A 14,656-nucleotide genomic window follows, 5' to 3' on the forward strand; every position below is an offset into this window, starting at 1 on the left:
ACTGTTTGCATTCCCTTTTAGTCTGCATAGTCCAGATAATGTGACACCAAACAATACCAATCTCAATGTTCCCCCCCTGTCAATTCAGGTTTACCCAATGCAGATATAATCTGGTCTGTTGGAGGAAATCGATCTCCAAACTGCTCCACCTGGCATGGTACGGCTAGGCTACCCATTTCATGCAATCCAGTAAAGAATTGTCTGCTAACAGATTTGCTTTGGAAAAAATACCATGTATAAAAATAGATGTGTGAGATACAGTGCTTTTTTTGGAAAGTAAAAAACACAGTAAGATTTATTTATTTCCGTTATCTCTGAACATGAACTATATATACACAAAACCAAATACGTAGAGCAGAACATATTTTACACTCTAATGAAGTTACAAAAACACGCGGTTGTTTTTGCCAGTGCTTTAGCACAGAGCTGATTACTTATACTCCTATAAGGTGGTGTTATTAATCCATTTTATACCGACTACAGAGGCTAGTTGGAATTGGCCAATTGCTTCTGTCGCTATTCAATGATTTCTTTGATCCAAGACAAAACCTGCTTGTTTATTTCCATCGAGATGTCGTCTGCATTCCGTCCTCTCGCTGCCATGCTGTGGTTTGCCTTTTCAACCCAATGAATTTTCTTGGGAGCTTGCATTTTGACTGCAACGCCATCCAGCAGTTGCTATTGAAACAAATGGAGGGACAAAATAGATCAGAAAGACGTATCTAACTGTTAAAAGAGTTCATTTCCCACAGAAGACAGCATTACTTGGGTGAGGCAGTCAATAACTGTCGGCATGGCCCAGGAATATCTTTTGTCCATGTTGGCTTCGCATGGTTCTCTAAGCAGAGCATCACGTGGGGTGTAAGGGGGCAAAAATGGTGGTGTTTAATAGTGCTAGCAAGATTATTAAAGAGTGCTGCCCTTAACTTCATACACACACAGTTTAGTGGATAAGATAGATGAATTTCCCCCCCAGAAAGGATGTGAAATCATACGCTATGCAAACAAAAGTTCTAAAATGGAAGTATGGTTTGCTTTTGATACAAACTGGGCAATTCCATAGGGGGAAATGTGCTTTTTTATGGGTTTGACTTATTTATTTGTTAGCACTGACTGAGAAATAAATAAGTGTGGAGAAAGGGAGAGGAGGTGAACGTTCTGTTAAAGAAACCAAAGCTTCTCGCCCGCCATTATTTTGAACCTACGTAGCAACCCAGCAAGGCAAACCTCCAGAAAGCTCCTTTCATCACCGTGTTAGAAAACATGGGCTTATCGGTATCGCACATTTTAAGCAAGAGTGTTATTTTTCTCCACTTTCCAGCGCGTCCAGGTACTCACTTTATCACACATCTCATCTGTATCTCCAGACACAAATAGCACAGGAGACTGAATGGACAATAAATCTTCATCCCGAAGTTTAGAGTGAAGCTTTGGTCGATGCAGCGGGTAAGACAAGCATATCAGACCTTGAATGAAGCTGTCATTATCTTGGTCCGCTTGTCGTATCACAGAAGCAGCAGCACGCGAGCCCATTGAGCGGCCTACATCCCATTAAGAATCAAAGAAGGGGGGAGAAATACATTTTTTGTGATTCGAGCTACGCATTCTGTGTAACAACCATTTTCAAGGACTTCTAATCCTCCGTATTTCTCTGATGAAAGCACTCAAAACTCGGGAACCCTGCTACAGTTGGTGCACATTATCTAGGGATTTATTTACATGGAGGCAACGTGAACTTTTGCAGCTACCTCAACGCTGCTGGATGAAAAATGTCAGGCTTAAATCACAGCCAAGAAGAAGAAGAAGAAGATTTGATATCCTGCTTTATCACTACCCTAAGGAGTCTCAAAGCGGCTAACATTCTCCTTTCCCTTCCTCCCCAACAAACACTCTGTGAGGTGAGTGGGGCTGAGAGACTTCAAAGAAGTGTGACTAGCCCAAGGTCACCCAGCAGCTGCATGTGGAGGAGCGGAGACACGAACCCGGTTCCCCAGATTACGAGTCTACCGCTCTTAACCACTACACCACACTGGCTCTCGAGGTCCGTAACAGTTTTAGGAAAAAGTTCTGTTGGATCACATCAATTCCAGCTCTGACCAACTGGATGCCTTTAGGAAGCATGTAAGTGGGGGGAGGGGGGAGGGAGGACAGACCATTCTGTATGGCAAGCAAAAATACTTGTGCAGGTGAAAAGATCCGAGTGCAACACTGAATTCCTTATCAAATAGGTGGATGTCAGGGAACTGCCCTCAGCAGGGTGGGAGGTCTCGTCGATGTACCGAGAGCCCAGACACCTCAGTAGTGTGACCTCCTCCAGCGGAAAGAGCGGCATCTCCTCCAGTGGGAAGGGGCAGGCTAGAAACAGCCAGGCAAGACAAGGGCTTGGAGATGCTGCTGAGAGCCCCAGCACGCCTCATGAGTTTCGCTCTGAGGCGAGCACGCCACTTCTGTCACCCCAGTTGCGCAGAGGGGTCAAAAGGAGACCGGGGAGGCAGCGCTTTGGGGTGCCGAAATTCTTATGTTGGAGTCACATCCGGAAACCGGCACTCCCGGATTCTGCGAGTGACTAGGGCGGTCATGTTTCCATGTTCTCTGCACTGTAAATAGTCTGCACCAATAAACTGTTAAAAGACAGTTGAGACTCATGCCTGATTACTCGTGAGCAACCCTAACGCAGACCTGACAGTAGTGAATTGATGCATGGAGTTCCATAAGTAAAGGTTTGGATCACAGAAGTAGAGTTGGAAGGGACCCTGAGGATCATCTAGTCCAACCCCCTGCAAAGCAGGAATCTCAACTAAATTATACACCCCAGATGGCCACCCGATCTCTGTTTAAAAACCTCCAAGGAAGGAGGCGTCCTCTCGTGGGCATCCTTTCCACTGTCGAACAGCTCTTGGCATCACACAGTTCCTCCTGATGTTCAGTCGGAATCTCCTTTCTTGTAACTTGAATCGATTGGTTTGCCTCATTTGGAGGCAAAAAGAACCGCCTTTGACTCTTTAGGTGAGAACAGAGGTCTGTGTTGTTCAGAAATGCTAAGCAGAAATAGCTTAAATCCATATCTATAAAATATACATACGCAATCAACAACAAAAAAACCCGGTATGTGAAATGCCTGCCTCATTCAAAAATATTTGTCATAACCCTGTTTGGCAGGAGGGAAATAAGAAGCCGTGTTACATATATGGACCTTCAAATTTTCTTACCTCCAAGAAAAATGCCAGAAAGTGTGTAGTTGCCTGATGATCTTAAATATTCCTTTAAAAAAAAGGTTAAAGATTAACATTTTTGGATAATCAATACAAACATCTAGAAAGTAACTTGCTAAAAGATGCACACAGCAAAATGCAGTCTACTCAACAAATATGTACCCTAACAAACAGATACACAGAACAGGGACTGCTTTCAATACACTCAGTTTCTTACATAGTGAAAAATGAAGAAACCACAGGAGAAAGATCCATCTCTACATACATATAAATTTTATACATTAAGTCTACATGTTGATTGGAGGAAGCTACATATGGGCTATGTGGCTTAGACTACAATCCGATACACATTTATTCAGAAACCCAAATGAGCTAAATGGGGCTTAATCCCAGATAAACAAGCAAAGGATTATAACACTTTAGGGTACAAGAATTAGCACAATGTTCCATTCTCCTTGAAGTAAAAAAACAAACTTGGTGTTTCATACCACAACAGCCTTATATGCTTTAGTTCTATAGATGATATTGAGGCTTTTGCAGGTAAATCGCAGACACAGAAATCCATGAGAGGCCAGATAGTTTGCCAAAGATACAAGGTGAGAGAAATTCATATCACCAGATGCACCGTGAGTAAGAATCACAGCATACGGCAGCTTCTTCTCGGGGATGGAGAAAACGGCATCTAAGTATTTGCTTCCAAATGGTATCTTCACACTGGTCTAGAAATGAAAACACTGAAATCAACAAATATGTTTTCAGCACCCGTGCATAAAACACAGTGCATCAGACTAGCTGCCATGTTGGTCCGATCCTTTGACACAGGGCACTCCAAAAGGAAACGGAAACTGTTCTTGTGACGAAGGGCATTTCCAGATTCCCACAATTTTCAAGTATCATCCAGTCACATACTAGCAAATTCAGGTTGCACAATTATAGTTGATTGCTCAATAACCCCGCTTCCTAAAAAATTCAGACTTTTTGCTGTAAGGAAAGTGGTGGGGAACTGCACTGGAAAGTGTGGAATAACACTTGCTCTGAAGCACTGCCATCTATCTAAACAAATCAAAATGAATGCTCATTACATAGCCAATGTCACCTAATCTCCCTGTAAAACAAATCAGGATAAATCGTCAATAAACAAGTCATCTGGAGGCATCCTAAGAGACATAAGAAGATACAGTTTTCTTTGTTCTTGTCAACGACCTAATTCAACATCTTCAAAGCCAAGTCACATTAATCATTCGGTTGCTTTAATCTGTGTGAAAAATAAAATGTTGGTTTGTTTGGAAGTGTTTGAACAACTTTTAAACTATCCATACAATTAACAATGTAGAGCTGGACTTGTAAACACCAAGTAAAATGTTTTTACAAAACTTTTTTTTACCTTTTCAGTAAAAGGTATAGACTAACATGGGCACACATGAAAAGTGTGTGGGGGGTTTTGTGTGTGTGAGCTAGTGGCTTCTGTGAATTTATTAAGCTTGCTTAGGATTAGAATAGGAGCTTTAAAATCAAACCTGTATACAGAGCAAAGATAAACCTGCAGCGACATACCTCTGAACAGTCACCCATTTTCCTGTTGCGATCTCGCAAGTTCGTGTCTCAGGACGCTTGACTGCAAGTCACTGTAATAAAATTAACCAAACATGAATGGCTGCCACCCAGCAGCTCAACATGGACAACCACAGGAATATGGCCTATTGCTTGCTATGGACAGGTAAAAAAAAAAAAACCTTACAGGACATCCCGCAGCCTCTGGTATTCAAAGATACACTGCCATTCATATTTGACTCCTACAGAACTTCCTTCCAGCTTTGTACACAGCTGCATAAACTACTCAGGGTCGATGGAGGTTAAACGGATGCCTTCCTACTGCTCCGTGTTAATAGACAAACCCACCTACCCCGGGGCTTTCTCTTTGTGGAACAAAAAAAAAAATCTCTCCAGACTTTTATCAAGATTTATCAGTTAATCTAGGCCCAAAAAAATTCAAAACAGACAACCAAAATTACTAGTGCAACCAGACGTGGGCAACTAAGCACACCTGCTCACCCTCTCAGTAGAAAGATATCTCAGTTAAGTAGCAAAGAGAAAGCACACTGATTTGTGATCATCGGATGAAGGGCGGTAGATAAATTTTAAAAAATAATAAAATACATAATAATAACTAAGGGGCATGAGGAACGAATTGGGGGGTTGGTTAATTTTAAAGGGCAACAAACTGACACTTACTTAGCTGCTTGTTGCTGTTGCTATAGCTATCCCACAACAGAATTATAGAAATGGAAGGAACAACGAGGGTCATGCAACCCCCTGCGATGCAAGAATCTTTTGCCCAATGTGGGGCTTGAACCCACAAATCTGAGGTTGAGAGTATCATGCTTTAGTGACCAAGCTATCCCTTGGTCAAGAAGAAGGGTGAAGCGACTTGGCACTATTTGGGTTTTCATCAGGGACTGTGAAAGACAAGGAGAGCAGCCTTCTGGCTGTACATATTGCAGCCCCTATACACACACAGTTCTTTGCCTGCCTTTCTGTGCTCCCCGTTTCTAGATGTCCCCTTTGTATTAATGAATGTGTCATAGAATCATAGCATTTTGGGCTTGGAAGGGACCCCGAGGGTCATCCAGTCCCGCCCCCTGCAATGCAGGAATCTCTCTGCTGAGGACAAGGCACCTTGACCAAACTGGCAAAACTGCAATAAAATGGTTAGCTTTGAAGGTGCAGCAAGACATTTTGGGGGTGGGGGGCTGCAACGGACCCCACCTGCGAGCTGCGCAGTGCGCACTCACAAAACCAAAAACGCTGCTGCCGGCAGATACGTAACAGGGACTCCGACGCAGAAATAAAACTGCCGGCACAAGCACAAAGCTCAGCAGGATTCGGCACATGGTTTCACACTGGATGGGCGGGACCGCGTGTTTTGATTCCTGCATTGCACGGGGTTGGACTACATTGTCCCTCGTGGGTCCCTTCCAACTCTAGGATTCTATGAGAGATTTCCCTTTCAAAAAAGAAAACCCCGATTCTTTCTTTCCCCTCCTTCTAAGGAAACCCCCACCCGCGCTCCTGAGGCTGCAGCATCCCTTATTATGGCTCGTTTACTCGGGAGTAAGTCCCGCTGGAGGAGAAACTTGCTTCTGGAGTCATGCGCGCCCGAGATCGCGGCTCCTTCTTTCCGCGCCTTCTTTCCTCTTCCCGCAAGGGTGCCTGCAATTGCGTGCTATGCAATTGCATGCTGGGAGTTGTAGTACGCGCGCCGAAGTGAAAGCCCAGCCAGCGGCTCCTAACGCTGAGGGAGGAAGTCGAAGAAAAAGAGGGACACACCTACATAACGCCTTGCCACCCCACACACTCCGTCCGATGTACACCGGTGCCTTTAAGGTGTAAACACACGCAGCCAAATGGCAGGATGGCCGCGTGAATCATAACGAGCCAAAACAAAGACACAAAGAATTAACATCAATAAGAGCAACAAACCCCCAATAAAAGCCCCTGTTGTTGTTGTTGTTGTTGTTGTTGTTGTTGTTGTTGATCCTTCCCATCTGGCTGGGTTTGCCCAGCCACTTACAGCATATATAAAAACATAGTCAAATATCAAACTACAGAATCCTGGGCAGATAACTTTGAACATTACCGTTGTGTATGCTGTCTTTGTAACTAGCTCCGCTTTCTGTTTTCAGAGCAGAAAACTCTGTTGGGAGAATGAAAGCACTCTCGTTGGGATCGCAAACCACCAGAGCCGTTTAATAAACGAAAGCTTTGAAAGCAATTACCAAGGGCTGAGAAATCGGGTGCAGATTGTGAGAGTGTAAATTCAGATCCCCCCCCCATCCCTCCCCCCCCCCAGCAATAATGTTTAAGGCTGCATGCACGTTGGACATTTAGAACACATTGCCCCGCCATAGAGTATCCCAGGAACTGTAGTTTGCTAAGGGTGTTGGGAAGTGTAGTTCTATTGGGTGCAAACTACAGTTCCCAGCATTTGGGGGGGGAGTAGCAAATGCATTTTAAAGCGATAGTGTGTGTGCGTACACACCTCCACTCGTGTCATGGCTAGAAAGCAGGGGCCCAAGCAGTTTCCCCCTTGCTAGTCTGCTCCTTTCGAAGGGAAACCCCACTCTTTAGTGATAGATCAAAGCAAATGGGAATTAGGGAAAACCCAAATTGCTGCGGGTTTGGGGAGGCAGAAAAGCAGGACAAGAGAAAGTGTGGATAATCCCTAAATTTACTTTCTTTTCACCACCCTGTGCTTATAAGGGAACATATTGCTCTCGTAAGTGAAGGGTGGGTTTAAGTGTCATCTATGAACTGTTTTCATAGGACCCAGGGACACAGGTGGCGCTGTGGGTTAAACCACAGAGTCAAGGGCTAGCTGATCAGAAGGTCGGCGGTTCGAATCCCTACCACGGGGTGAGCTCCCGTTGCTCGGTCCCAGCTCCTGCCCACCTAGCAGTTCGAAAGCACGTCAAAGTGCAAGTAGATAAATAGGGACCGCTCTGGCGGGAAGGTAAACGGCGTTTCCGTGTGCTGTTCTGGTTCACCAGAAGCGGCTTTGTCATGCTGGCCACATGACCCGGAAGCTGTCTGCGGACAAACACCGGCTCCCTCGGCCTATAGAGCGAGATGAGCGCCGCAACCCCAGAGTCGGACACGACTGGACCTGATGGTCAGGGGTCCCTTTACCTTTACCTATGAACTGTTTTCTGATGGTTTGCCAACAAATATCTAGGGTTTTTTAAAAAACAAATTCCACACCAGCAACCTTTATAATTTTATGGGTTTAGGAGATAAACAACTACTTGCAGAGATAGCAAAGATTTCTCTGTTCAGTATTTATAGATGTAAGACCTGCAAAGAGCACATACAGGTACTATCGAATACGCAGTTTCTAAGCAGACACTTCAGGAAGTTTCCTTTGTCAACATGTAAAAGTCAATAGGCCTGCTGACCCCGCTGCTATTTTGGGCTGTGTTCACCAGTTGGAAATCTGCTTGCATCATGGTTTAATGCCTGCTGGGAAATAAATGTGCCAAAGATCTTCGTGTCAACTGACTTCATACTAGTGGAATTTGTTAAGACCAAAAGTCAAAATCCACAAGCCCTGTGATAAGCTCATCCAAGAGATCGACTTGGCTGCTATGTGTATCTTCTAGACATTCCTTTCTAAATTAGCCAGGGCAGAGAAGTATCAAAGAGAGACCGCTTGCCAAGTTAAAAATAATTATTAGAAAAAACATAACACAGGGTAAAAGGCCCGAACTAGTCAGGAACTGCTTTCTTCAGATTCAACAAAGAAGTTGTTTTGGAATCAAAAGGGCAAAGGAATGCCTCCATCTAGTTAAGATGAGTAGCCGATAAAATTACTGCCGTTTTAAGGCAATCTTTCATTGCTTTGATGAAGTTCTGAGTAGGGGTGGAAGGACTTCTCAATAATCTCAGTTTCTCCTCTTGTCAACCTTGAATTCAGCTCTCCACATTTCTACTGCAATTTGCTATTTTTTAAATGAAAATTATTGAGCGTTTTAGCACAAATTTATCCCAATGAACACACTTTTGTATGCAGTTTGGATCAATGCACACATTTTTACAAACAATTTATCCTAATATAATGCATTTGTGTACGTTATTTTCACTAACCTATTCATTTTTATGAACAGGAGGACAGGAGTGCCTGGCGTGCTCTGGTCCATGGGGGTCACGAAGAGTCGGACACAACTAAACGACTAAACAAAAACAACATTCATTTTTATACGCATCTCCCCCCTAATGTCGACATTTTTTAAAAAATTGCTTGGAGGATTGCTTTGCAAAAATCGAATAAGTTCAAATAGGGAAGGATGGCTGTATTGTTTCAGAAAATGCACATTTGATATATTTTCCTTTAAATGCAAAGTGTATTGAATTCTTAACCCCATCCAAAGGCTCTGAGCAGCAGTTCAAAAGTTATTAAGGTCCTCTTGCCGCATTGAAGTCTACGGGAGCCCACTCACAACTAACCCCACAGTGACAAACACACCCGCACACACCCTGCCCAAAACTGAAACCACACCCCAAAGTGAAACACCCACGCAACCTGCCCCACACAAACAGCTCCTTCACAATACTGCATCTTCTACTGATCCAAACGCACCAACACTGACCCACACTGAAACCCCATGCAAACTCCACTAAACCCCCACTACCAACCCTATCCTGAAACCCTCACATGCACACTGAAGGACACACACACACACACACACACACACACACACCTTGGTCTAATGGATGGAACTAGGAACCTTGAAACAGCGGGAGCAGTCTTGCTGCAAGAAGATCCTGTTTGTTTCTTTTTCACATTTCAGGGCGTGTGAGTGTCTAGGCTGAAAGGGAACGCCCTTGCATTTTTCAAAGCCTGCATTGGGTACCCAAACTGATAGATTCCAGATGATGTGGCCTACAGCTCCCATCAGTTTTCGCCATCAGAAACTATGGCACATGTAGTCCGAAATTTGCATTTGCTGTATAATCCAGTGCAAGCTTTGTATACAAACGTCCTATATCGCGTTTGCCTCGGCATTGCAATATACATATAAAGCTCTGAGGGGGAAAGCAAGAACAGTGATCTCGCATCTTCTTTAGCTTTAGTTATTATTGAGCACCTGCCCATCAGCAATCTGACAGTCCTAAGTTTTAGACCTCTTCTAGAAGGATGGAATAGGAACGTTAGCAGATCTCCTTCTCCTCCTTGTATTGCATCACCTTTCAGCGCAGCTCCAAGAAACCTTAAGCAGAATGCACACCATCTATTTTGATCACAGATGTGTGTAGACTGCCTCCAGTTATATTTAGTTCAGGTCATTATAAAATTCCCAAAGAGGTTCCAGGATGTAGTCATAGAATAATATGCATTCTCGTCTTAAGGAATACAAATACTAACATGGGGGGGGGGGTTAATGGAGATGAAGGCAGTAGAATCATCCGGCCACTTTTGTTGCTGCTGTTCTTTCTAAAGAGTAAAGTGAAATAAAGACTAAAGTTAGTCTTGTTAAGAAAAAAGAAAAACACACGCACATACTAAAGGTATCCGATTCTTCATTCCCCCGCCCTCTGCTCTCTGGGAAAGTTATCATAGATTGATTTTTATAACCGTCACAACACACCAAGGGGAAGAGCCCTCATTTACCAAGCGTATCGTGCATCTCTTAAGCAAGGAGTGCCCGGGGGGGGGGGAATTTACCATCTGAAATAAATCAATAAATAGCAAGGTGTATTTGTCTGGTTTCTAATGTGGTATGGCAAGTATCATGATAGCCTGCTTAAAGATAACTGTGTAGACTTCTCTGATAGGCTTGATGTGCTAAAGGCAGCTCTGCATGAAAAACATCTGCCTCTTTAGGAAAGAATAACATTATTCACTGAGATCTACATTAACTTTCTGCTAGCTATTGCACAGCTCCTGGTAAAGTTGTTTTCTGTTATCTTTTGGAAACGTACTGCTGCCAATTTAAAAAGAAAGAAAGAAGCATCTTTGGCCACTCACTTTTTAAAAAATAATTATTTTTATTATAGATTTTCTTTGATTACAAAAGTACATGCATTGTCTCTTTTTTCTGGGTCATAAGAGTCTTTTCTACAGATCAGTTACATTCGACGTGAGACTTTAGTGTTGTATACAATATATGATGCCATCACTCCTGAGTTCCCCTCTCTGGTATCATAGAGGGAACATGGTATTCTGAGAGCTCTGGGTGGTGAAATGATCCAGATGTCAACTAGATTCAAGACACAAGGTACATTCCAAAGCCAACCAAACACAAGTTGGGGTGCTTTGTTGGGCCTACTGAGTAGCGATGAGGGAAACAAAAAGGTCTCTTGCATCCTCAAGCAGAAGTCCTGCAGAACTTCTCTGAGTGGTCAAAGGGCTGTTGACATCTGCACCTGTGGGTGGAGCTACACAACTTTCTGGATCCCAACGTGAATTGTTTATGAGACACTTTGGGGGGGGGGTCTAGTTGTTTGCCTCTGTACTGATATCCATTCTGTTGTTGTTACAGAATCTGTCAAGGCACTGTCCGAATAAAGATTAGGGGTTCATTTTCACTTACTGCAGCCTAATAACATGAACAGGGTGCTTGAAGGAATGCATTCGACAAGTTGTCCTCACCTACATGTATCGGATTGTACTTTATACATCTTAGCCAACCTACTCGGAGTTAGATACCATCTATGAAGTAAATTTCAAATCACTTTCTCAAAGTTTCTCCCAGAGGTTTAGGTCTATATTGTGTCCTATATCCATTGCCCAGTGTGTCGTTGAAGCTTTAACTGGCTCGTCTTTTGTTTACCATTCTAATGAAAGGTTATACATTCTAGACAAAAGTTTGTCCTTATTTTGTAATAGTCCATTTTCAAATTGTGAGCTTTGGTCAAAAAACCCAAAAGATTTTGGTCTAACTTGAACACGTCATGTACCTGATGCTATTGTAACCTGTCTGTAACTTGGCTTCTGAAGTTTTCCATGGGTTTCTTACTCTTGCTTGATCTACCAATGGCATTTGATACCATTGACTATGGCACGCTCCTGGACCTTCTATGTTGGGGTTGGGGTTCCTCAGTGGTTCTGCTCTTACCTGCAGAGTCGATTCCAGAAATAAGCACTTGGTAATTATGTGCCAGCCCCTGGTACCACAGGGTACTATTTCCCCCCTGTACTATTTAACATTTCACGAAGCCACCAATAGTAGTCTTAAGAGATTTAGAGCACAAGGTCTTCAGTATGCTGTTGGAACTCGGCTCTATTTCTCATCCGAATCAGGACTGGACGTGCAAGTCATGAGAAGGTAACTGGATGCAGTGGTGGGCTGGATGAGGGCCAGTGATCTGAAACTGAGCCTGGTAAGACAGTGTCCCTGTGGGTGGGTAGTTTCTGAGTCCGGGAAACTGGCCGTTTGCCTATTCTGGGCAGGGTCGGACTCCCTTTGAAGAAGCAGGTTTGTAATCTGGGGACCTTAATTGATTCATCTTTCTTACTTCAGTGGCTAGGAGTGCCTTCTATGACCTTCGGTTGATATGCTCGCTATAGCCATTCCTGGATAATCTGGCCCCAGTGGTCCATACATTGGTAACCACTATGTGGGGCTGCCCTTGAGTGTCATCCAGAAAATGCAGCTTGTGCAGAATGCTGCTGCAAGGCTGTTGTTCTGTGGCTAACTGTTGTCAACACATTACACCTCTGTTGAAGCAGTTGCAATGACTGTTCCCGGGACAAGTTCAAGGTGTTGTTACTTGTTTCAAAGCTCTGCATAAATTAGGACCAGGATACCAGTACTTGAGAGATGCTCTGCCTGGCCATTACATTCCAAGTTTGAGGACTTCCTGCTATTGGCTTTTTGTCCACCATTAGTGACAAAGTGACATAGGATTTATTACCATTTGAGCTAAATTTCTGAATGAATTTTAAAATTATTGCCCACTCCTCATCTCACAGCATTGTACTGCTATTTTAACTGTGTTGCTTTTGGTGTATATTTTATCCTCTTTTGGGGTTTTCTGAATAGCCCTTTGATATATCACAATGTGAGTGGTTTATAAATCTTTTAAAGCAAGTTCCAATCTGAGATTGTTTGATGCCGAGGTAACATATGGAGGGCAACTTGTGAACTCCACATGGAGCTGTCCAGGGTGCTCTCTGAAATATCAATTCTTTACTCCCCTTGCTCTGCTGGAACCCAAACTGTGGTCTCGACCCCACTGTTTGGACTGGAACTCTCATACTGCTGAGGATGTTGCTTGGAACAAAACAACCCACTGGTCTATTTCATATCTAGAATATTCGACATCGACATCTACATCTACATCTACATCATCTAGAAATGTAGCAGGGATGCCTTATTCTGCTGTCCCAAATGATTTCCTCTGTTTCATATATACTTACATGTATGCTGTTTTGTTCTTATTTAGATCAACAGATCAGCATTCATGATCCTCACCTACATATTGACTTTGCAAGGATAAAATAAAGCATTACCTGCCGAAAGGTGAAGGTGGTTCTGGCCAAAAAAGAGAGAAAAGAGCAGGTACTTGCAATACACAATCATGGGAAGGAGAAGAAGACATGATACATGTGAACATGTTGTAAGGAGGCACGCCAAGGAAAACGAGCAGTGCAAACTAGATCTTATTCACTGCCTTTACACTGCAGAAGTGAGCCAGATTTGCATTTTTGTTTCATTAGGCCAGATGATAGATGTACTTTTATGCTGTGTGCTTCGAGACAGATTCTTCTTTGGCTATAAATTTGTCAGTCCCCTATTTAAGGGCACTTCATTCCTGCAACAGTATTAGGTGACATGATGCACTCACTGGTGTGTCTGCAGCAGCTGCTACAATTCGCTGATACCTTGAAGTGGGGAGATGCAGGAGTGGTTGGCAGCGTGTGACATTTTATGGCTGTTCCCTCTTGTCCTCTCATTCAGCTAATCAGAATAAATGCCAGTAAACAAACCTCTCTGAGTCTCTGCCTCTGCGAGGCAAGCAGCAAAGCCTCGGGCACTTCCACACACTTGCAAAACAGAATGCCTATCCCATAAGCATTTTCCTTTGTTGCCTCACTGCATGTACTGTACAGTGGAAACTTGTTAATCTCTGCATGCTAAACTGGCCTGATGCAGAGATGCTACCGTTATTGTTCTTATTTGAATTCAATACCTCTTGACCCCAAAATACAAAACCTTTAACATTTAACTGTTGGACCTAGAAGCATGATGTCTCCCATAGCTATGCAGTTACTCATAGTAGGTGCAAGAGATTATTGCTATTTATAATAGGAAATAGAGAGTTTCCAGGCTAAGAATTCGCATAGCGGTAGTAATTCCTTGGTTAGCCTTTGTTCAAATTAACGGTGTCTTCAGGCTATAATGCAGCAGAAGACATGGGGCGGTATTCAACTAAGTTTTACTCAGAGAGGTTTTACTCATAGTTCCCATGGATTTGCCTTTTCAGTGTAATGAATTCGGAAGCCTGAATCCTTCACTTAAAGCACTGTCAGTTTCACCTTGGACTTAATAAGATACACCCCACCTCGGGCATACATACAAAGACATATTTGCAATGCGATTCTACACATCTCTACCCAAAAGTAAGTCCCATTCAACTCAATGAGTCTTCCTTCCAGATATAGAGCATAATATTGCAGGCGCATGAGCCTCTATGGCATTTAAGTGTTTTTGTTCTATCCACTCTTCATATTATTGAATATATGTTTGAAATATCTTGTCTGTGTGTATCGCGCTGTCATTCACATTATTTGCACCCAACACAGGTATCCCTGTTGGCATATGACTCCAGTCATACAGTCACATGACTTCATACCTGCAACCTAACAACTGATTCCTGGTAGCTCTGTCTCTTCCCTTCTCTGTAATGAAAATTTCTCCCAGCCACTGCTGGCCTTTGGAGTTAGC

The 14,656-nt window shown here is 43.3% G+C and overlaps 1 protein-coding gene across 2 annotated transcripts; it reads right to left on the reverse strand.

The window, feature by feature from the left end:
* Positions 1-312: 312 nt before the first annotated feature.
* On the reverse strand, positions 313-6,408 carry TEX30 (testis expressed 30). Of its 2 annotated transcripts, none has more exons than XM_033147785.1 (6): positions 6,318-6,408; positions 4,767-4,837; positions 3,701-3,931; positions 3,210-3,261; positions 1,339-1,541; positions 313-678 (listed from the first exon to the last, which is right to left on the reverse strand). In XM_033147785.1, exons 2-6 carry the CDS (start codon positions 4,782-4,784, stop codon positions 517-519), a joined length of 666 nt encoding a protein of 221 aa, XP_033003676.1. In that variant the 5' UTR covers positions 4,785-4,837; positions 6,318-6,408; the 3' UTR covers positions 313-516. The 2 variants fall into 2 exon arrangements, with proteins under 2 accessions (XP_033003676.1, XP_033003677.1); XM_033147786.1 differs by lacking the exon at positions 6,318-6,408 and adding an exon at positions 5,265-5,283.
* Between the last annotated feature and the right edge of the window lie 8,248 nt (positions 6,409-14,656).

Source organism: Lacerta agilis, chromosome 4 (genome assembly GCF_009819535.1).
Source record: "Lacerta agilis isolate rLacAgi1 chromosome 4, rLacAgi1.pri, whole genome shotgun sequence".
In the NCBI taxonomy this organism is placed as follows: domain Eukaryota; kingdom Metazoa; phylum Chordata; class Lepidosauria; order Squamata; family Lacertidae; genus Lacerta; species Lacerta agilis.